Genomic DNA, 23,692 nt, shown 5'->3' with positions numbered 1-23,692 from the left:
TAAACTAAAAATCAAGAGGCCCAGGAGACAAATTTGTGAAGATAAACTGTGATTGGCTTGAGCATTAAATTTAGCTTCCACCTTGCCAATGTACATGATATTTTATGCACTTTTCATTGTAGGTCAAAGTAACACTTATTACTCCTTCATGAGGCAAACTTATTTTCCTATTTCAAATTCTGAAAGAAACGTGGTTTGCTCATGCCTTCATGAAAGGGACATTGGTGTATTGGCATAATAGGTCAGCAAGAAAATAGCAGTATTCTTCATCAGGTCTTTTATTTTGTTCCTTCAAGAGGAAAACACAACACTAAATAATAATTGCAGGAAGGCGTGCCTGAAAGGGCTGGGGGGCTGAGTTAATGAGATTCATATTTGGAATTGCTCAGGGTGTAACTTTCTAACTTGATGGAAGGATGCTAAATGGAGATGATGGTGAGCTAGGCCTTCTTTATCTTCTTTAAATAGCCATATCTTATTATGGCTTTAGGGGAAAGTCAGAGAGCAGCCAAATTCATGGTGCTATTTCAGAAGCAAGTCTGTGTCATGTTACAGGTAAGGACACCAGGTGGGCAGGTAGCAGGTTGACATCTAATCCCAGAAGTGGAGGAGGCTGCAACCCCTGCCCCCTCCGTCCCTGCCCCCCACCCCCACCCCCAGGGACCTGGTGAGGAGCCCAGGCCCCATCGGCAGGGCAGCCGGCTTTTGTTGCCCCTCCAGGCACAGCCAAACCTCTTAAAGAAAAACGAAGGAGAATCATACCATCTACACACTATGAAGGGGTTGAAAATATTCAAGGAATTATAGAAAATCGTTAACAATTTTTTCCTAGAGTCAAATTTTTATGAGCCTTACCTTACCGCAATGGTGTCAGAACTACCGAGGTGAGAGTTTGTCTTTTTAAAAGGTTGATGTTATCTGCATGTCCAGAATTTATTTGACAGCTTTTGGCTCTTCTCTCTTAACTGTATCTTTTTTGAAATTGGAAGTCCATACAATTTTAGATTCCTGCCACATTGTGTATGGCATGGAAAGAAACTGTGTCTCTGTGCCCGGGGTTCCCCATACATTTGTGCCCTCACGTCAGGGGCCAGCTACAAGGAGGCTTCCTTTCCCCTGGGACCGAGTCGTGCACATGCACAGGAGGAGACAGGGAGAGCAGGAGCACCTTCAGGTCACCACAGACAAGCATCCTCTGGTTTCTCAGTGCTCCCCTGGTCCACTCTTCTAACTTAGCCTGCCTGCTCAGTACTTCTCTGAATTACCAAAGCAACCTATTCTCATTTTAGAGATACAAGGAAAAATGTATATTGCTCAGAACACCGCCATATAAAGAAAACCAATGCTCATATTTGGTATTGTTTCCATTTCTTGTTATTTTTTTTAAAAATCCTTAAAAAAACACCTTGATTGTGACTACATAGTATTCCATAGTATGTCCGTCCACATTGTAAGTTGTTAACCAGCCTTCTAAGCTGTTTCTACATTTATTTCTGTTAAAGACGTAATGTGTGAAGATTTCCCCCTGCCACTCTAGTACAGGAAGTATGGCTTTTCTTAATTTTTACAATTCTAATGAAACTGGCTTGTCTCCCGCAATCATTGAAACTTGTATTTGCATCACATTGGGTCATAAAGAAATCTGAGGGAGCACTAAATAAAACTAGGTACGGCCTCTGAGCCTCTGATTCTGGAGGGCCGCTCCAGGTTCATTTTCCAAAAGCCTTTACTTTCTAAGCCGAGCCTGCGGAGAGGGACCTCCGGGTGGCCTCTGTGGCAGAGACCCTGTTAGCCCTCTCCCCGGGGGATGACCTTGGAACGCAAAGAATTGGCAGTTTTCCCAGGAACTTGGGGAGAAGCGGAGATGTTCCATAATTTTTGTTTGTTTGTTTGTTTGTTTGATGCTGACAACCTACAAGGACAAGATAAAATTAAGAATATCTCAAAAGATTAATCTGACACAACTCGAAAGCGTAGCTGTGCTGTGTGGCGCCCCTTTAAGGAATGAGCAAGCCTCCTTTCCAGCACAGGTGTCCTCGTCATCTGTTCCTTGGCATGGGTGGGAGGGGGTTTGCATGGCAGCGTGGGGCGGGGGGGGAGCAGGGGGGCCTGCTTGGCTCACTTGGCTCCGTGCAGGGCCTGCCTCGCCGCATGAATGCCTGTGGCCGGCTCCAGACAGGAAGGCAATGGGCAGTGACCACTTGGCATCACCGCCTTTCCAGAGTTCTGACCCGATAATGGAGCAACGGGCCGGTGAAGGAAACGTGGAAACAAAAGACACAGTCGTACTTTGCTCAACTGCTGAATCGTCTGATTTTACTCCAGACCAAACATCTTTCTGTTTTCACAGGTGAAAATCGTGAGAAATGGCTGGGCGCTCTTGTAGTGGAAAGGAGGGCGGGAAGAGTTGAAATATTACCCTTGTAGAAACAGGGTTTAAGCTGAGTTTATCAAGGATAATTTATCAGAATAAATCTTGAAGAAAATGCTTCCCATTTATCCAAGCTGGGGAAGGGAAATAATTTTCAGAGCTAAATTTATGACAGGAGAGATTGTGAGAACCTCAGATACACACAGTTGGATGTTGGCTTTAAGGTGGGGGTTTCTGTAGATACGTCCTCACAGTGTTAGGCCCAGAAGTGCCCGGTGACCAGTCAGCCTGGCACGTGCCCACAGATTGCTTGCATGAAGCGCCCAGGAATACCCTAAACACTCAGCTGTGTGTTTACCAGTAGTGGGACGCCTTAGTGCTTGCACCAGGTTTTCTACAATTTTCTTCTCCTCTAAGTCTCTAGTGCAGGCCCACCCCAGAGTTTCATAACTGTGCTCCGACTAAGTACGGCTCTCTCTTACCCCACCTGCCATGTTCTAGAGCTGCAGATGTCATCAGTTTATTCCCCGATGGGCTGTCACCTGAGATCGGCACTGAGGAGACATTGGCTCGGTTGCGTTTTTCTGGCCACCCGCCATAGAAGCGTGGGAAGTAGCCAAAGAGCCGCGTGGAGACTGGGGCCCGGCCCGCTGCTCCGGAAGCGCACCTGGCTCCCACCCACCTGGGCACGGCAGGTGGCTGGCCTGAAGGGAGGGGCTCTCAGCTGACCCAGCTCCCTGGGCTGGGCTTCTGTAAGGTGGCGGGACAGGAGGCAGGTTGGAATCCTGGGATGGCTTCTGAGAGCTCTTTGTCTTTCTTCCCAGCCCCAGACCCAAACCCAGCAGAGGCCTTAGACTTCAAAAACAAGGAAAGGCCAAGAAGGGAGGAAAGTTCCTGCTCTGTGGTTCTAGAAAAGACGCTGTGTGCAAAGTTAGAAGCTTCAACCTTCCATCGTGACAATTTGTTTGTTCTCCCGGGGCTAGAGGGTTGTGGGGCAGGAATGGTGGAGAAACCTAAAGTCTGGGATGACCCATTGTTGGCTAACTTCTAATAGTCTGCTCCTTGAATCCTTTCATCAGAGTGCTGAATAACTAGAAAGTTCACTTAGTTCAACTCAGAATGTTGACTAGGATTGAGCTGAAAGCTTCTCAAGTGCAAGCAATGGGGCGAAAGAGTCTGGATGTCTGACTAAATTAACCGTGTGAGTTAATGAGTGTTGGGATAATGAGTCATCCCGAATACATTTCCATGGGGGACGCTTCATTATATTTCCTAATACTCTGTGGCAAATTGGGCATTAATTAGGATAAAGTGAAACTTCAGTAAGGCGATGTTGAGTTTTCCTCTCTAAATATAATCTCAAGCGAGTGGGCTCACCAGACACCCCACTGTTCCCCACAGTTAACACATTACATAAAGCTATGTTTGAAGGTTTCATTTTCTGGACCTCAGTATTTCAATTTAGAGTTTGAAAGGTCTGGAAAATGGAAATGAAAAAGAAAACACACACCATCAATGCTTCTAGCTCTTTCTTCAACACTGCAAAGAATAAGAATAAATTTGATCTAGCATAGCATAATGCTCATGGTGAGCAATACAGCAAATATTTGTTCATGATGATAAAAATGCAAGGATGGCAGTCCTTTAAAAAGTAATGTTGTGCAACTCTGTTGCATGCACTTGAAACAAATTCGGAAACTAGATCCTAGTGCTAGCTTGCTGCATATTTCTTTCTAAAATAATATGTTTTTATTGATTTTTAGATAGAGAGGGAGGGAGAGGGAGAGAGAGATAGAAACATCAATGAGAGAGACATACCAATTGGCTGCCTCCTGCACAACCCCTACTGGGGATGGTGCCCTGACCAGAAATTGGACCCAGGACCTCTTGGTCCATGTGATGACACTCAACCCACTGAGCCACACCAGTGGGGCACTCACTGCATATTTCTATAGAGCAAGAGCTATAGGGTAAACAATTGGAAGAAAATGTCAGTAAACTAAAGTTTTCTGGGTGACATGATTTATTCTTTGTGTGGTATATATCTTTGAGTTAGGAAATTTTAGTCCTGAAAGGACTAACTTCCAACGAATTCAACTTTGTCTTACAGATGAGAACAGTGACTTAGTGAAGTTATATGTTGCTCAGTTTTTGTAGAAACAGAACTAGAACCAGCATCCTTAGACTCCTGGTTAAATGTCAGCTCTGGAATTCTACAGATTTGATCCCAGTTCCCACACTTGCTAGAATTTCAGGCTTAAACTCTTGTTTTCTCAATGAAGTTGCAATGAGGGTTAAATGGGATTACCACATGCCAGTCAGCCAGCAGTGCAGCAGGTACTCTATTTGTTAGTTCCTTTCTCCCTTCCTCCAACCCTTCATTAAGTAGAGATTTCTAGAGAGTCTGTGCCGGCTGCAGAGGAAGCGGAGAGGAGACCTGCGGGATGCCTGTTACCCCAGTGTCTCCTGGTAGCACAAAGCCATCCTTGTAGAAGACAAGAGGCGAAGGGACAAGTGGGGTTCCGGTAGCCTGGCTACACAGACCACACTTTTCTGCATGACTCCCAATGGCTTCCCAGTTGGGTTTGTAGGCTTAGGGTTGCCTGATGGTTTGGGGAAAATTCTAGAAGATTGTGATGGAAACAGAAGATTGCTTGGTGCCATGGGTGTCCATGAAGCACAGAGGAAAACCCAGCCTTATGGACCCTAAAGTCCGGCTCAGGTGACTTGGAGAGCATTTCTGCCATCAGATGCTTCACGCTTCTCTCCACGGAGGGGCAGCCCTTCACTCAGCAGCTCAGGGTGGAAGCTCCCCGTGCGGCGCTGTAGACGAAGCATGACCGAGCAAAGGCTGCACCTGAGCCACAGTGGGAACAGTGACTCCCAACAGAAGGACTTCCTAATTGGGCCAAATCTGAGGTCATATGAACATCACATTCTCCCCTTTTTTGAAGTAAAAATGTTTTTCTTTTCTTATAATAATAAGGATACCATGCAGAGTGATACTTTCCATAGAAAGAGCATTTTTGGATGTCCCTGACTCGACAAAATAAAAATCGTGGTAACCCTATATTATACCCTCCCCCATATATTTTTAAAGAAAGTTTAATCCTCGAAATACAAAATAATGGGCATTATTGCTCCAGTTTCACTTTCATCATGGTTACTACTAATATTATAGATGTGTGAGCATCGTAGCAGCCTGGGCAAGTGAGCTGCTAGAATTGGTCTCTGGCAGTGATGGCTTCTTTGCAAGGCACAGAGTCATCTTAAGGAGGCAAGAGCATACAATGGATTAAAGACAGTCTCTTCAATAAATGATGTGGGGGAAATTGTACAGGTACATGCAAAAAAATGAAACTAGACCACCCACTTATACTATACACAATGGTAAACTCAAAATGGATAAAAGACTAAAATATAAGTTGTGAAACCATAAAAATCCTATAAGAAAACATAAGCAGTAAAATCTCAGACATCTCACATAGCAGAATTTTTGCTGATATATCTCCGAAGGCAAGAGAAGTAAAGGGAAAAAATAAACAAATAGGGTTATATCAAAGTAAAAAGCTTTTGCACAGCAAAAGAAACCACCATCATAATAAAAAGGGTATCTCACTGTATCGGAGAACATCTGATAAGGGCCTAATTTCCAAAATATATAAAGAACTCATATAACTCAACAAAAGGAAGACAAGCAATCCAATTAAAAAATTGGTAAAGGACCTAAATAGACACTTCTCCAAAGTGGACATACAGAAGGTCAAGAGACATGAAAAAATGCTCAAAGTCACTAATCATTTGAGAGATGCCAAATAAAATGACAATAAGCTATCACTTCACACCTGTCAGAATGGCTACCACCAGTAAATCAATAAACAACAGATGCTGGAGAGGATGTGGAGAAAAGGGAACCCTAGTACACTGCTGGTGGGAATGCAGATTGGTGCAGCCACTATTGAAAACAGTATAAAGTTTCCTCAAAAAACTTACTAGTAAAAAGGGAACTACCATTTGACTTAGCAATTCCACTTCTGAGAATATATCCTAAGAATCCCAAAACATCAATCAGAAAGAATATATGCACCCCTATGTTCACAGCTGTATCATTCACAATAGCTAAGATCTGGAAATAGCCCAAGTGCCCATCAGTAGATGAGTGGGTAAAAAAGCTGTGGCACATTTACACCATGGAATACTATGCAGCGGTAAAAAAGGACTGATCTCTTACTCTTTGAGACAGCATGAAGGGACCTCGAGATTATTATGCCAAGCAAACTATGCCAGTCAGAGAAAGACAAATATCACACGATCTCACTTATATGTGAAATCTAATGAACAAAATAAACTGATGAACAAAATAGATCCAGAGACATGGAAGCATGGAACAGACTGACAGACCTCAGAGGGAAGAGGGGGACAGGAAGAGATTAACTGAAGAACGTGTATGCATATATGCATAGCCCATGGACACAGACAATAGTGCAGTGAAGGCCTGGGGGCTAGGGGAGGGGGGAATGGGAGCCAGGTGCAGGGGGGCAATGGGGGCATTTGTAATACTCGAAACAATAAAAATAAATTTAGTAAAAACATACATTGCTATTTTTAAAAACTAGTTTAAGCACAACAAATGGAAGAGCCTCACTGTGTACTGGAACTGCAACTCTTGGGGGGCCCAGATAGCTCCTTTTTTTTTTTTTAATCTTTCAGGCTTTGCAACTGGGGCCAAGGGCGTCTCCTCTCCATTTTCCTATTCAGATCTGCTTCATCCTCTCCTTGTATTTTTTTCTTCTGTTTCATGTTCCCTGCCCATTTCAGCCGCAGCTTCATAGGATCTCACACTGCAGGTTTTTAATAGACACTGACCAATAGCTCCTCTGTCCCAGGTCTGCATTCCAGGGGAGAGAAAATGGTTAGTTTAGGCAAGAACAGGTGACCATGGCTTGGTCCTGGCAGCTGAGATGGGGCTGGGAGTGGTGTGCATATACTTTTATTGTTCAAACCAGCGTATGTTTGAGAGTGAAAGGGGGTTACTACTAATAGGTACATTAGAACAACAGGTGCAAAGCAGAGCTGTGTGGGGACGCTGCAGTGTGTTTACTCTGTGTACGAAACATTGGGCTTCAGGGGCTTGCTCATGTGGGCAGGGAAGTCGTCCTTAGAGAAGGGGGAACATGGTTTAGGGGCAGGAACCCTTTAAAATAGGGCTGTCAACAACAAAAGTGGAACTTTTTAATATATTCAGTATTACTGGAGAGACTGCGGGAGGCATAATCCCGCCATGAGGTTGCCTGTGGAAAAGATAACTTGGGACTCAACTGCTATTGGATGATGTGTATCTGTTAGCTTAGTTGAGAGAGCAGAGAAGGATACCTGCTCCCATTCCTCAGGGTGTGCGTGGTGGGGAAAGCTTAGCCTCCCCACCTTCTCTTGTGGGCCCTTTGAGTGCATGAAGGTGTGAGAAGGCGAGCCGGTGACCTCGCTCAGGGCACCCCTTAGCACTTCCTCCCCCACGTTCTTCCTCCTCACCCAACCTTCCCTTTAATGTCCACAGCTTTTCCCCCAAAGCCGTTCTGCACTTACAGGGACACACCTCTTAGTTCTTCTTGTCCAGCTGTTACGGGTATATTGTCCTTGGCCCCAAGCTATCGCTTAAATGCATCATGAGCTCAAGAGCCATGTGCAACACTTCTAACCCTTGAAGCCTAACCCTGTGCTGAGTGGTGAGTCCCTGTTCCAAATGCTTTTTGACTTTTCAAAAATCACAGGGTATTTGACACTGAATTCAGCCATTTCCATTTTCCTTTCTCTGCACTAAGTGATGTCTCAGCAGTGAGCTGACATCAGAGGGGAGGTACCGTGTGAGGAGAGTGCTAATATGCAAGATACTTTGCAGTGAGAAAGTGAATGACATAGAACGAGAGAAGGAGTTTATATTTGGAACTGAGTGGCTGTGTACAGGAAGTTAAAAATAAAGATTTAGCCCTTACATCTTTATTTTTATACATACTACCACCATGAGGACCCTGAACAAGAAGTGACATTTAATTCTGATGTTCTTCAAGGATTATTGCCTCTTGCAATGGAAAATGACAACTCCTGAATGTCTCCCATAGGCTGCGAGGGTGACCAAATGGCAGAGGTTGTACATGAAGCCATGCTGCATCAAGTCATATTATTCCTTAGCTATTTTGCTAAACTGAATATTCTTCTAAGTCAGGGATGAGGACATCTGTGCTTGATATTCTGCTGAGCATAGTGACCAGGTTCATTGCCCAGCATACTTCATTGAAGACCATATACATTTATGCAAATTTTGGTGAGCTGCACAGTGATGTATAGTTGGCTTTTCCTATCAAATGATGCTCTTCGAGTGCCACAGCCAGATCTTAATCTCCAGAGCAGAAGCAAACTTTATAAGAAATAAATCTGTCAATAAACCACTTCGGAGGCTTGCACAGAAAAATTAACCCAAAGACACAATTTAACTGTTAATGGGTGTCCTTTCTGGCCCTGTTCTTGGCATGTCATCTGAGCTGAGAGTTTTCTATGGAGCCCCCAGGTTGGCCACGTCCCGCACTTAAGGGGTGCGGGTGCTGTGTGCTGACCTCATTCCTGTTTCCCCCAGGGGAAGGTCCTGAGAGGTGCAGCCAGATGCAGGCATCTACATAACACAATAGCACTCCTGCCAAGAGCGGTGTCCTTGTACTTTTAGGAAGAGAGATGGGAAAGAAGCTGACCATCGACCCTCAAAGGGTTCTCCTGGGTATCAGGCACATCTGGGCATCCCTGCGAGAGCCCTGCAGCAGAAGCTTTGAGGCAGCTCCAGCTATGTAATCATCAGTGTACCTTGTTGACATTTATGAGCTTCAGGACAGCCAAAGTAGAGCATGAAACCAATCACAAAACCCTTCCGAGGACGGGGCCCCGTGTGATCGCTCAGCCTGTACATCCACAAGCTGGTCCTGCCTTGAGAGTTAAGTGCCCTGGTGCCTCACTTCAAAATGCATTGACATCCTCAGGAAGACGAAGGAATGCAAAGAAACAAACACAAAAATGGCTACCAGGGACACTGACCGAGTATATATATAATGCCTAGATCCCACCACCAGCCCATCAGTATCTTTGGCATCTCCTGAAGTGAAAACTCATGTACTTGATTCGCACAGATCAGTTTGCCTCCTGGAAGGTGCCTGGAGTCATGTAATGCAAGTCAGGGGCAGGCGGTGGGAGGGGAAAGCCGAGGTAACACATTCATTCAGCCTGATCCCATTTCACTGCCTTCCTTTCTCTGACTTTCTACATGGACTAGTATAATCTGTAGCCTCTACACAACAGCAGAGTGATCTTCTAAAAAGAGTATCTGTCCTGGCCCCCTGCCCCCTTTCCCTGCCTAAAGTATCTACATGATGTTCTGGTACCTTAGAGTCCAATGGAGAATTCTCACTCAGATTCCAGGCTGTGTGTGTTCTGGTCAGCTGGACTTCAGCCACACCAAGTTTCCAGCGCTTGCCACTTCTTTCTGCCTCAGGCATTTTGCACATACCATTCCCTTCACCTGGAATGGCTTTTCTGCTTTTCATCCCTCCCCCTTGGTTTCCTCCTTCTCCCCAACTTCCCTCTTTCTTGAGATCACAGTTTACATGCTTTTCCAACCCTCCACCCATATACATTCCCCACCCCAACACCACCAGCAGTTTGAATTATACACTCTCATTGCACCTTTAATTTGTCTTAATGCCTGTCACCTGACTAGTCTGTGAGCACCATCAGGGTGGAGTCATGTCTGTTCTGTGCATCATTCTGTCCCTGCACCTGGCATAGCTCCTGGAACATGGTGGGTGCTCAATAGGTGTCTGTTGAAAGTATGAGTGGATGTTCCACACAGTTCACAGTTTATACTTAATTATATAATATCTTGAGTTATTTGTTGTTCTTCACTAATTTCACCGATTAGTTTTGAAACTCTGACATCAGGCCACATTTCTGTTTTTCTGCATCTTCCACAGTGCTCAACCAATACTAATGGTCAAGGAATGTTTTTGACTTAAAGCTTTAAGCATTTTACACATTCAACTTCCTGCCATTATAGTATAGATAACTAAGAGAGAAAATCAATTATGTATTTCATACGTATTTTATTATACACTATTTGTGCACTGGGGTGGGGGGTGTCCCTCAGCCCAGCCTGCACCCTCACCAATCTGGGACCCCTCGGGGGATGTCTGACTGCCCTGTGGGATCGGGCCTAAACCAGCAGTCGGTCATCCCTCTCACAATCCAGGACTGCTGGCTCCTAACTGCTCACCTGCCTGCCTGCCTGATTGCCCCTAACCGCTTCTGCCTGCCAGCCTGATCACCCCCTAACTGCTCCCCTGCTGGCCTGATTAACACCTAACTGCTCCCCTGCCTGCCTGATTGCCTCCAACTGCCCTCCCCTGCCGGCCTGATCTCACCCCCAATTGCCCTCCCCTGCCGGCCTGATCTCACCCCCAACTGCCCTCCCCTGCTGGCCTGATGGCCCCCAACTGCCCTCCCCTGTAGGCCTGGTTTCCCCCAACGGCCCTCCCCTGCCGGTCTGATCTTGCCCCCAAATGCTCTCCCCTGCCAGCCTGATCGCCCCCAACTGCCCTTCCCTGCCGGCCTGATTGCCCCTAACTGCTCTGCCTGCCTGATCACCCCCAACTGCCCTCCCCTACAGGCCTGATCTCGTCCCCAGCTGCCCTCCTCTGCCGGCCAATTTGGTTCTGATTGGTCAGTTTCTATGCCAGTCAGTGTCAAAAGCTCTGCCTCCTAGGCAGCCATTGGCTCCTCACACTTGACCCAGATTTGGTTCTGATTGATCGGTTTCTATGCCAGTCAGCATCTCTGGGCCTCTCACTGGGGCCTGATCAGAAAGGCTGGGCTGATCAGCAGCCCCGGTGGAGGCCTGGAGAGAAATGGACGCAGGGCTGCTGGCCAGGCTTGGAGGGAAAGAGAGAGGCAAGTGCTGATCAACAGCTGCCACAGAGGCTACGGATCAGACCCTGCTTCTCTCTTCAGGCCTCTCTCCGGGCCTGATTCGCAGCCCGCTCAGCAATCAGTGCTGGGTCTCCATGCCTGCAGCTGTAGTAGCAGTCAGTGCTGGGTCGCCATGGCAACCCAGCACTGACTGTAGGACGACTGACTTCCAGTTGGTGGAGCCTTCCAGTTGTTGTGGATGTGACGGACCCAGGGTTTTTATATATTAGGATATGTCTGCTGATTGGTGAGGTAATAACCAAAGCTAGACATAATTTTATTTGTGCCTTAAAAGAAAAATTCAACTGTGATATAAATCTCCCTCTCACAATCTTAGGTTATTGATTTTGGAAATGGTCTTGATATAAGGACTGGTTGTGTTCAGTGTACTCTGGGGTAAATGCATCATCCATTTAAGTATTCAGTCATGCCCGTCTTAATGACAGGAATATGTTCTGAGAAGTGTGTCATTAGGCAATTTTGTCCTTGTGTGAATATCATAGAGTGCACATACAAAAACCTGGATAGTGTAGCCTCCTACACACTACGCTGTCATGTATGCAGTCCATCATTGACCAAAATGTTATTATAGGGCATGTGGCAGTATATAAATGCACACAGTTCCATGTGTTATGATAACAACTGGCAAAAGGAGTTGATATGCTGTCATTCTTTCCTATGATGTGGCTTGTCCTCAACTCCTTGTCCAAAATGGAATTTGTAAGGTGGATGTTCACTGATAAAAATCTTAATGGGATGCTGAGGGGCAATATATTTTTCTCAGTAACTTTTACAACTGGAACTTTGACCCTCTGGGTCTCTAGTCCTTTCCAGTCTTTCTGATGGACTTCTCCTCTTGCTATGTTGTTTTTGTAGATTGAAGGCCTTGATAGCATTGAACATATTTTTAGTATAACTAATAATAGTTTATTTTCCCACTTTCTTTCAAATGCCTTTTGTAGACAAGAAGCCCCAAACTGTCTCACAGTCCTCAGCCTCCCAGCCTGGGCGACCCGGTGGAGCATTTATCCGAGACTTCTGGTGACTCTCTGGAAGCCATGTCTGAGAGCGAGGCTCCAAGTCCTTTCTCCAGGGGCAGCCGAACTCGAGCGAGCCTTCCGGTGGTGAGATCGACCAACCAGACGAAAGAAAGATCTCTGGGTGAGCCTCAAAAAGCAGTTTCTGATGTCTCTTTACTATTGTGTGTGTCTTTCGTTTTTATATTTCTGAACACATACTCCTGCAATGGAACGTTACTGTGATCTCGATTTATAAAAACACGAGTCCTGAGAAACTTCACTGATTGAACACCACGCTTGAAGATTTGCCTGCTGGGGAAGCAGCAAGTCTAAGATGTCTTTGGGAATGGGCACATTTAGGCCTGGCTGGTTAGCCACTCGAGCCAACATGCTAGCAGTACTTGCCTGTGTCCCTGATACAGGGAATAGTGGGGGACAGACTGCAGAATGAGCGTTGTTCCTCAGGAACCTCCTTCCCCGACTCAGAAGCCTGGAGAGTTGAGGTCTGGGAGGTGGGTTTGCACCAGCCCCATGTTACTGTCTGGCAGTCCAGAGGAGGGTGTGAATGGCTGCAGGAAAAAGAGATGCAATGTGGCCAAAACTCCCCTGACTGTTAGTGACAGCTGTAAACCCAGAGCTGTTCATCCCACCGCCACACGAAAGGATGGAGGGGCTTGGCACACATTTGGCAAAGCTTTTCCTCATAAGAAAAATAGGAGGTTTCTCTCTGTCTGCCTTACCACTGATGGTTTGCTTTTTGATATTAGACATTTCACTTCCTATCTTGCTCTGCTGTGTTTTTTTTCTGGCCCTTTAACAAAATGTACAGGTATGAGAACTTAGACCTCTTTGCCAGTTGTGCTGGCGTTTCATATGCTTAACTTGCCATTCCAAGTTTTCCACTCGGTACCTGTGTTTGCAGACAGATGGGGATCAGGGAAAAGAGAGGACAGGAACTGGGTTAACTAGAAAAAAGCTTCAGGGTTTGGCCCCTAGAATTTAGCATGAGACAGCTAAATTCTATGTAAAATGCTTTGCATGAAGAAAAAAAGAGAAGAAAAATGTGAGGAAGTACCCTGAATTTGTTCCTCCCCTGCAGATGATGAGAGCAGACTGCATTCAGACATTGTCCTAGCTGTCCAAAAAAGACCAAAACAAAACAACAACAAAAACACCCTATTATTATTTGCGTTATTAATATTAATTTTTAACATTAAATTTGTATACTTCATTTTAGCTTATAATCCAGGTTCCTCATTTCACAAATAAGAGGGGGCAAAAAAGAAAATCTGCTTTTCAAAAATATTTTTGGAGGTTACATAGTTAATTAAATGGCAGAAGCAGTTAGCCAGGCTTCCTACGGCCTCATTTACAAATGAAAGCCAGGGAGCTGAAGGGGTGAGATACACCCAAGGAGCACAGTGGGCCAGGGCAGTGTCAGGGTGACACAGGCTTCCACACTGGTACCAGGCTGGGGCTTGCCAGCTGGATTATGGAGCATCATGCTCTCTTAAACCCTTCCAGCTTGAGGCAAGAGCACCAGGAACCAGCTGAGGAGTGGAATTTCTCCTTTGTGCTCTGCAGGAAATGAGTGAGGTTCAATTCTCTGTACAGACAGCCTGTGCTTTGCGAAATAAAATGAAGATAAGAATAAATGCCTCTGCGCCTTCCCCATACCTGGGGAACATTGAGCCTGTTGGATAATGGACCCTTTGTCTTGGCAGCCAAGCGCATTGGCAGTGCAGGTGGATAGATGCTGGCTTCAGGAAGCAAGCCTCCGGGCAGAGGAGCTGCAGGAGCCAGGGCAGCCTAGCCCGAGGGATTGCTGAGGGGGCTGGTGTTTCCTCTTGCCCTTCTGCAAAATGCTGAGATTCACTCTGAGCCCACCTTGCTGTAAAGTTCCTGCAAAGGCAGAGTCACCGCTGATTAAAAATGCCTCCGAGATGTTTATTCTTCCAGCTCTATGAGGGGCTTTAGGCCTGCGATTTTTACAACTCCTGGATAGAAACAAAGGAACGCAGTGAGAGGAGAGGAATGAGAAGTTTGCCCAAGCAAGGGGAACTGTGGTTCCAGAAAAGGAACTGACATTGGGCCAATGGGGTGGGCGCTGCCCTGATCACCTCTTGGTGGCCTGTTTGGGAATGCCCTCCCAGCCGCACCTGGCCTTGTGGAGGAATTCAGTTGAGCCTGGATGGGAAATAAACAGGAAAGTGAGTCAGAGAGAGTCTAAACACAGTCTCCCTGCCAGGGGCCTTGTTCAGCTTTATGTTCAGGAAACCCCGGTGCCTGGCTTTCTTTAACACTCAGACACGGGCTCCTGGGAAGGGCAGGAGCAGCGGGTGTCTCCCGGCCCTTGGTGACTCCAGGTCTCAGAGGCTGCAGACGGATACTGAGCTGGGACCTCCAGAAACCCACCGTTGGTGCCATTTGGACACCCGGTATCTTTTCGAATCTGTACATTGTCATTTTACCTTAATGCACGGAATTTTACGATCTCCCCCAAAGCCCTGTTGACTCTGCCTTTATGTAAAATTTTCATAGTTTGTTCATCATGGATTTTTGCATGAATTTTGATTTTTAAAACATCACATTACATTATTACTGATCTTGATTACTCTTTGGGGCCTCCTTATGTTTTGCACTGGTGGAGAGTGCCTCGCTCTCCTCACTCCAGTGGCTGCCCCTTGGGTCACCCCGGAACACCACATCCCATTGCCGTGGCCTCAAAGCCACAGAGCCCAGGAGGAGGCTGAGTCAAGCCACGTTCCTAGGCTGCTCTTTTGCACATGCGCAGTGTCGCTCAGGCAGCACAGGGGGAGACCTGGGGACCTTGAGGGCGGAGCCCGGACTGGGGGGAGGAAACTTCCCCTCACTTCAGCAGCCTGTGCCCAGAGATAAACCTGCCTGCTTAATCATTTTCCCACTTGACTGATTCCTCCTTTCTGTTACTTGAGAGTATGTAGGGGATGGGAGGAGCGCCGGAGGTTGGGTGCATTTCACAGAGGCTTTAAGCAGACGTGGAGGAGAGAGAAGGGACATAGAGAGACCTTAGCCATCGCTGGGGTCTGTTTTCATGTTCTCCCTCGGATTCGTCCTGCAGGCAGGATGTCAGCTCCGCTTTGGGGAGGGGCGCCGGGGGACTGCAGGCAGGACACAGGTCCTTTCTGATGCTGAGGGCAAGCTAGTCATTCTTAGCGATTTACCGAGCAGGAGAGTAAAGGAGGCATGGTGCTCAGTGGCTCTGGTTTATAACCTGAGCAGGTTCCTGGGATCGACACCTGTCAATCTCTACTTCTGCAGGGCGCTGGGTTCCCTGCCCGCTATACCCATCGGGGCCCAACGGAAATGCTTCTCTGTGGCATTTTCACCATTTCTCCCCCCCCCCTCACCCCCCCACCCCCGTCTCTTCAGTGACAATGGAGAAGAGGAGGAGAAAGGAAGTCTACAAAAGAAAGTAAAAACTGCTCTGCAGTCGAATTTGGTTTTAGAAATAATTTCCATGAAAAACTGCCCCGCTGACATTAGGCCTGGGTCTCAGCGATGGGGTGCTCCGCTGCCTTTTCATCGCCGCTGTCCTACAAATGCCTGTCTGGGATGTGGCCGTAGGCAGGGGCCATAGGCAGGGGCCGTAGGCAGGGGCCGTAGGCAGGGGCCATAGGCAGGGGCCGTGTCTGGCCGCGCCGCAGTCAGCGTGGGGTAAGGGCAGCCGTGAGACATTGCCACCCTTCTGTGTGCACTCAGGAATCTGAAAGTAAAACTCATGTGAAAACGAGAAGAGCAGCGGCACCTCCTTCTCTCTGCGGCCAGATGCCTGTGTTGACCGTGTTCTGAACGGTTCGCTTGTCTTTTCTTCCTCTGCAACGGGTCTTTTGGAGGAGATCCATTGGTCAGTTTTTTTTCTTTTTATGGATTGTGGTTTCGGTGTTATGTCAAAGAACTCATCACAAAGGTCAAGGTCCTCACTAATATCTATTTTTTTTTCTGTAAGTTTTATATTTACTTGTATGTATTTTACATTTAAGTCCACCATCTATTTTGAGTTAATTTTTGCACGTGTGACCCTTACCCGCTTGCCGGCCAGACAGGTTGCTGTTTCTGTAACAAATTGTCTTTTGAACCCTCAGACTCAACAAGCAAGAATGATTTTAAATGGCTCGAGAAGATTTTAGACTAATGTGGGAGAGGTTTTTTCCACACATGAGAAGTGTTGAGTATCTATGTGGTTGTTCTTTTATTCCAACGTGGTAACAGTGATGGTGACCACTCCTGTGGGGGTGAAGGGAGGTGTCAATTTCAGGAACACAGGGGTCAGAGTTGCCAGAATTTTTCTTCCTGCGCATAAGAGTAGGTAGGAAGTTAGAGCAAAGGATTGAGGAAACCTCCATCTACCAAGTGGGAAGCCATGAAGGGTGATGAGCAAAGACTGTGAGACTAGGATTATTTACATGTGAACGTGATCCCTTGCATAGTTAAAACAGAAATAAATTTCAGACGAATGGAAAGCCGTGTTGATCTAGAGAGTAAGTGAACCATTTATGAAATTTTTTTCTAAGCGCCAGTAATGATTGAAATGTAATATTATAAAAACAAACATTTAAGGACGAGAGTTTCATAGCAGGTCAATAGGTGTGGGGCACATTCCTGAGCTTCTTAGAGTGCCATCAAAGAAAAGGTCTAAGTATTTTCTCTGGTATGGAACTAAGTAGATGGGGTCGGTGGACATGGCGACCTGCTGGCATGGTCCACTCCTGCCTCCTCCTGGTTTGCCTTTCTTTACTATGGAGGCAGGAAGCAGGCTGAGTCTGGAAATCAAGTGAGTGGGTTCCAGAAGTGGGAACCAAGGCGTTTGCAGAGGCTTTTGGGTTTTCTTCAGCATCATTTGCCCAGGTCCCAGAGCAGTGCTATTTGATAGCATTGAAAGTCGGGTGCAAAACATCCATTTTCCTAGTACTAAGGGCACAGGTGTGGCCTGGATTTCCAGTACCTTCTGGGTTCCTGCCTTTGGAGTCACAGTTGTCCGGGTGACGGGAAGCTTCCTCTTAGTCAAATGGGCTCTGCTGTACCCAGTTCTACAGTTAAAATCATCCTGATGATTCTGCAAACTGCACAATAACTCCATATTTGCTTAAATTAGCTCAGTTCTCTGCAACTGAACCATGACTGATAACAAGAGGTCTGATTTGCTGATTTGTAGAAATTGTAGTGCTGCCTATTTTGAGTGTTTCAGAAAATATGACAAATACCTGTAGGCTCAGAAGAACCACTTCTAGAGACTTAGCAGTGAACTGGAGAATGAATTAGAGGTGTAGTTTTCAAATTGTGTTCTTAGGGAGTTTTCTCTGCTATAAATATTGTAGTTTAAAATAAGATTTCATTGAAAAAATGAGCTGTGCTAAACTACTAACATACACACACAACACATACATACACACACACACACACACACACACACACACACAGCAAAAACATTAAATAAACCAGGGAATGGGAAAAGAAAGGAAAAAGAAAGAAAGAAAGAAAGAAAGAAAGAAAGAAAGAAAGAAAGAAAGAAAGAAAGAAAGAAGAAAGGAAGAAAGAAAGAGGAAGTAAGATCTGAATAAATTTTCTCTTTACAAGAGGTATTTAGGATTTTAATTTGGCTAAATTAGGTGAGTCAAAAAGGTTACCTCTTAGCTTTCTTGCACTTGAGATAATGAATGTCTTGAAAGGTAGTTTTTATAAACTGAATCAATCTTTAAACTAAGTAAGCAAATGTATTTGGGACTGGGAATTAACCACCAAAAGGACTATTTCAAGAAACCTTTTAGTATAGTGAAACAGTTGTGATAAAAGTAATCATCCCTAATTTTCCTTTATGAGTTTTGATTTTTATATATGAGGTTTTCTGAGAGAAGGGAGTACTTATTCAAGTTTACCCACTTGGTTCTCAATTCCCCCATAAAAAGAATGTTCTCATAAAAGATTTGTAGGCTCAAGATGTGTTTGTGCTTACGTTAAAAAATAAAGTTAGTCAGATGTCTTTTGAAATCTCTCACTGTTACAATTCCTGGGTTGAAACTCTGGAATGATTTCTAAGACTTTGCAGGAATCGTTTAGTTGTAATAAGGTACCTGAGAAGGTCAATGACCTTTACCACTATCTCTAGGATTACGTTGTAGACAGGGCACAGGAAGGAAAAGCATCAACAGAGGTGAATAGAGGTGAATAGATTTTGATTGAGCTCTTCTGGAGTCACCATTATTTTACAGGGGCTGTTGTTGGTTAGGTGGTAACAATGAAGAGTCTTGGAGAAGACTTGGGGTCTGCTGTTTCTCTTTTCTTCTTTATAACTGGGGTGTTCCTAAACCTGGACTACAGGTCACCTTTTCATAAAGTCAATATAAAACATTTCAATAATGTAGGTGGAACTATGAGGTTTAATAGCTGGTTATGGGGTTATGGAATTTAATTTTCACAGCCATTTCAGAAAACCAATCTGCCAATAAGCCAGTGTAAAATATTTATTTCTCTCTCTGTCCTAGCTGCAATACCTCATCCTAACCGAGACACCTAGATAACTTGTTTTACTTTTGTTTATTACATAAAAAATTCTCTTAACACAAAAATAACTCTTCATCAAGTTTCATAAGACAGCATGAGAGAACGGAAGTTTTATCTGTTCTTTATACCTCTCTACATCCAAAATAGATTTTATTTGGGCTTATTCAACAATAGTAAAAGTATGTAAGAATGATTAAAACAATTAATACAATAGCAGTTGGGCACAGTATGTGGGCCAGAGAAATTCAGATAAGGATAATTGCTGTAATTGCAGTCAAGACAAAAAAAAAAAAAAAAAGGAGAAATGTAATGAATCAAGTAGATTTCATTATTTAAGAAGAGGTTTATATTAACTCATTAGAAAAAATGTTTTCAAGAATTATAATCGAAGAACTTCTATAGGTTAATGTTGTTGACATTGGATTATGTAACAGACATATTTAACAGTTCTTTTATGGAAAGTGTTTTCATATGGCTACATCATTATATAAAACCTCAAAACCCAAGAGCATAGTATGAAGCCATGTCTTTTGAACTTAACAGATTTCTGGTGATCTAATCTGATACATGGAAAAAGTTGGTGTAGTCTTGATAATTCGCCTGGTCCTCAGATGACTTGCCTTTGGGTATTCTTTGTCTTAACAGGGAAGGTATCTTCAGACTGAGAAGACAATTTGAGGGGCAGGTCATTGTTGAAAGCTTTGAATGGCAAAAAGTTAGAGAGGAATCTCTCATGCTGATAAAATTCCAAATTTTTTATATGTTCTAATAATGCGAGCTGTTACTCTCCACTCTTCAGAAATGAGATCGGAAGCATCTGGATTCAGAGGACGTACTCTGACGTGCTCTGTTATTGTTTGGTTGGAACATGAGGCATTAACAACATGTGCCTAAACTACTTACAAGAAAAATATTTAGTTTGTCAGTCTCTTGTTTTCCTTTGCTATGAAAACTGTACCTAAAATCTCTTGACTAACTCTTGCTTTTTTTTTTTGTAAATGCAAGATTCATTGCACACTCAAAAGCTTTTGCCAAGTTAATTTGTTCTTTAAAATCTGACTTTAAAATATAATCCTTTATGCTCATCAAATTCTCTAAGAGTTCCCACATCTTTTTTTGTGCCACTTTTATGCCATCCACCCACTTAGAATGCCACCACAGATGGCAGCCTAGCAGTGGCCTTCAGAGGGCTGCCTGCTGACATCTGGAAACTGAGACTTGGGGCAGCTTCTTATATTTGGGGAGGAAGGGACACCTTCTGCATTGTTAGAGGGCAGATGTATGTCTTCTGAGGCGAAGGCTTTGGTGAAGGGTCCAGGTCACTTCCCGTTCAGATTTCTCAAGTTAGCTCTGTGATATGGGATTGCAATTAAGCCTCCTTGGGGTCTGGACATGAGGTCCTGTCTGGACCACCATCCAAAAGCTGCTTTTGAGCAGGAGAGCAGGCAAGCCCTCGAAGTACCGCCATGATGGTGGCGTCTCAGTTCTTGTCAGTGAGAACCACTCCTTTGGGGGCTTTTATTGGCTCACTTGCATCCCCCCCCAAATTTCCTAACCCCCGGTACCTCAGAATGGGACTGTATTTAGAGAAAAGGCCTTTAAAGAGGTAATTCATTTAACATGAGGTCAGTAGAGGGGGCCCTAGTCCAATATGACTGGTGTCCTGTGAGAAGAGGAGGTTAGGACACAGACACACACAGAGGAGACAAAAGGAGAAAACGGCATCTACAAGCCAGGAAGAGAGGCCTCAGAAGGAACGGGTCCTGCTGACACCTTGATCTCAAACTTCTAGCCCCCAGAACTGCGAGGAGATAAATCTCTGTTGGTTAAGCCGCGCGGCCTTGGTACTTGGTTACAGCAGCCTGAGCAGACTAATACGGGGACTTAGGACGCTTCTCCTTTCTCCTTCTTTTCTCATTTGAGGGGACAGTCAGGCCTATGGCAGGTGTCACAAACTTAAAGCGTCTCTTCAGGACAGTGAGATTAGGTTTGTCAGGTTTTCTGTTTATTTAATTTGGTTTTATTCCAGCCTCTTCCACCTTCTCACAGTGTATCCACGTGGTTTCTTAGCATCGGGAAGGGCAATTTAAAACCCCCTGGTACAGATTCAACTTCCATTACTACCTTTCACTTTGGCAGCTCCCAAGCCCCACCCTCAAGTTTAGCAAATGAAAGTTGTTTGGCATCTGACTGGTTTAACTGTATCCCCTCAAGAAAAGCTCCCATTTCATCATGCTGAGTTGGAGTTCTCCAAGGTTTGGGAATGTCATGAAAAATGATATTCCCACCAACTTTTCATTTTTAGAATTTTCCAAGGTGTTAATTGGCTTTCAGACCTCTCTGGCTAAGTGTCTCCCAGTAATATAAAGCTAAACAGGATAAAAATAAATCCTCCATTCCCACCCCCCCCCTCTCTCTCTCTCTCTCTCTCTCTCTCACACACACACACACACACACACATATACACACACACAAGTTTTGCCCACTTCTCAATTTTTTCTCCATGTATTTGTGCATTTATTAAGAATCTATTCCATTTCTGGCACTGTTAACAGTGCGATGGAGAGTTATTTTAAAAATATATGAAATCTGGTTCTTGTATTTAAGGAATTTTCTGTAAAACTAAAGGCACATGGTAACCATGTAAGGATTTTAAAATATACATAAATCAACAACTACAAAGAAGAAGCTGTGCACACACACAGACGTGCTGGCCTCCTGGCTGTTCCAGCAGGCTCCCCATCAGGAACTCTGCTTATGCTGCTCTCTCTGCCTGGATCCATCGCCCGCTTCCTGGCCCCCATCTCTGCATGGCCCCCTCCTCACTTCATTCAGCCCTCTGCTCAGATGGCGCTCGACAAAGAGCCCTCTGATGAGGAGATAGCACCCACCCTGCCAGTTTCTATCCAGTTACCCGGCTTCATTCTTATCATGACACTTCTCATTTAGGAATGTGGTTCTCAAACTTTTTCCAGGTCTACTTCTTGAATTCTGGGGAATCATTGATTTAAGGTAGTATTATGCCCTGGAGAAGATTTAAAAGTGTTATTACAGTGCAGTACCACAGGAGGGCATTTTACTCAGCACCAGTAGGGGGTGGAAAGTAGTCATACTTTGGCAGGAAAGTATGAGAGCTAAAGTGTCTGGCCTTCGTCATATCCTTGAACTAGAGTATTTAATCCTAGCACACGTGACTAGCAGGGCCCTCACAAGAAGTGTGGGAATACGCGCCCTTTCCGCAGTGAGCTGTAGAGCCATCCTGCTCACCTCAGTCTGTCTGGCCTTTTATGTTGTGCTGGTTTTACTTCTGATCCCTGCTTGATCTCAACTACTGTTATCCGCCGCCTCCTCCTCCAGCTGGACACACTTAGTAAGGTACGCAGACTTAACACTAAAAAGGTGGCTGACCTTTCCAGATGACTTCACACCTCTCTACACACACATCGCAATTTCCTAGGAATCAGGGCTTTCCCCCACCAGCAGCCTGCCTTGTCTGCCTTAGGGAACTCCACCCCACCCAGGGCCAGTTAGCAGCCGGACATTGACATTCCTCCTGGTGCTGACAAGGGAGAGGCAAATGCACCGGACGGTGTAGCTGAAGGTTTTCCTGGGGAAGAAAGTTCCCCTGGGGCACGATGCTTTGTGCTTTGATTTAGTAATTGGTTCTGTATGCTTCTAGGGTTATGTACTTTCCTATGCTTCCATGTGCCTGCACAAGAGCCAAAGAATGTAGGAACCTTTTTAAGAGTAAAGAGCTCAATTTAACAAATATGTATTAAATACTTACAATGCACATGGTGCTACTATGTCAGGTGGAAAGAAGGAAACTCATTCTCTCATTCTTTTAACAAATACTGAGTTTCTACTAAAGCAATCTTGGGTATAATGAAAAAAAAAAAGAGTCATGACCTTCTGATCATCTGGAGCTTCTATTCTGTTGGGGTAGCAGATGATAAATAAAATAAAATAATAGATGGTATAAGCACAGTGGAGAAACATTAAGTAGAGGATGGGGTACAGGGATGAAGGTAGGAGACTTGCCATTTTGAAAAGAATGGTGAGCATCACTGAGAAAGTGGCATGTGAGCCACAATCTGGGGCATGTGGAGACATAAGCCACGCAGATATCCAGGAGAATTCCAGGCAGAGGGAATAGCCAAGAGTATGCACGGCAAGGAGACCACTGTGATTGGAGTAACAGAGGAGTAGGGCTTGAGGTTGGAGAGGCCATGGGGACTGCATGATGTAGGGCTACTAGTATTACAACAGCAAAGACTTGGGCTATGCTGGCCTCATCGGAATGGAAATGGCTCTGGCACAGCTATGAGCAGTGGCATCACTTCAGGTATGAAGACTGTATTCTGGCTGCTGGGTTTCATCATAGACTAAAGGGGCCTGGGCAGAAGTCAGCAGGCCAGTAGGAGTCTCACGATAATCTCGGGAGATGAGAGTGTTAGCATGGACCCAGAGAGAAGAATTTGGATTCTGTAGATGTTTTGAAATTGCAGTAAAATTGGCCCCTAATTTACTAATGGAGGAGGCACATATATAAGAAAGCATCAGTGCAGATGCCATCATGGTAGCTAACGTCTGCTAAGCACTCACTCTATGCCAGGAAGTGTCTAACACACAGAGCAGCAAAGGCAGGATTTGAACCCAGCAGGCTGTGTCCAGAGCCCACGTGCTCTACTACACTGTACTGAACTGAGAAAGAAATTCCAATTTGGAAAACCTGGAAGGTTTTTAATGAAAAAGTAGCATT

At 45.1% G+C, this 23,692-nt stretch overlaps 1 protein-coding gene across 14 annotated transcripts in view; it reads left to right on the top strand.

Moving 5' to 3' along the window:
- Positions 1-23,692, top strand: part of KIAA1217 — a 458,082-nt gene that overhangs the window by 295,702 nt on the left and 138,688 nt on the right. For all 14 annotated transcript variants that reach the window (XM_079770404.1, XM_079770403.1, XM_079770401.1 and 11 more), the window contains one exon: positions 12,334-12,532. In XM_079770404.1, coding sequence (XP_079626530.1) covers positions 12,334-12,532 — 199 coding nt within the window. The remainder of the gene's footprint in view (positions 1-12,333; positions 12,533-23,692) is intronic.

This window comes from Cnephaeus nilssonii (assembly GCF_951640355.1).
Source record: "Cnephaeus nilssonii genome assembly, chromosome: 1".
Lineage (NCBI taxonomy): Eukaryota > Metazoa > Chordata > Mammalia > Chiroptera > Vespertilionidae > Cnephaeus > Cnephaeus nilssonii.
Note: the sequence above shows the minus strand (reverse complement) of the source record. Positions and strands in the feature narration are given on the sequence as shown.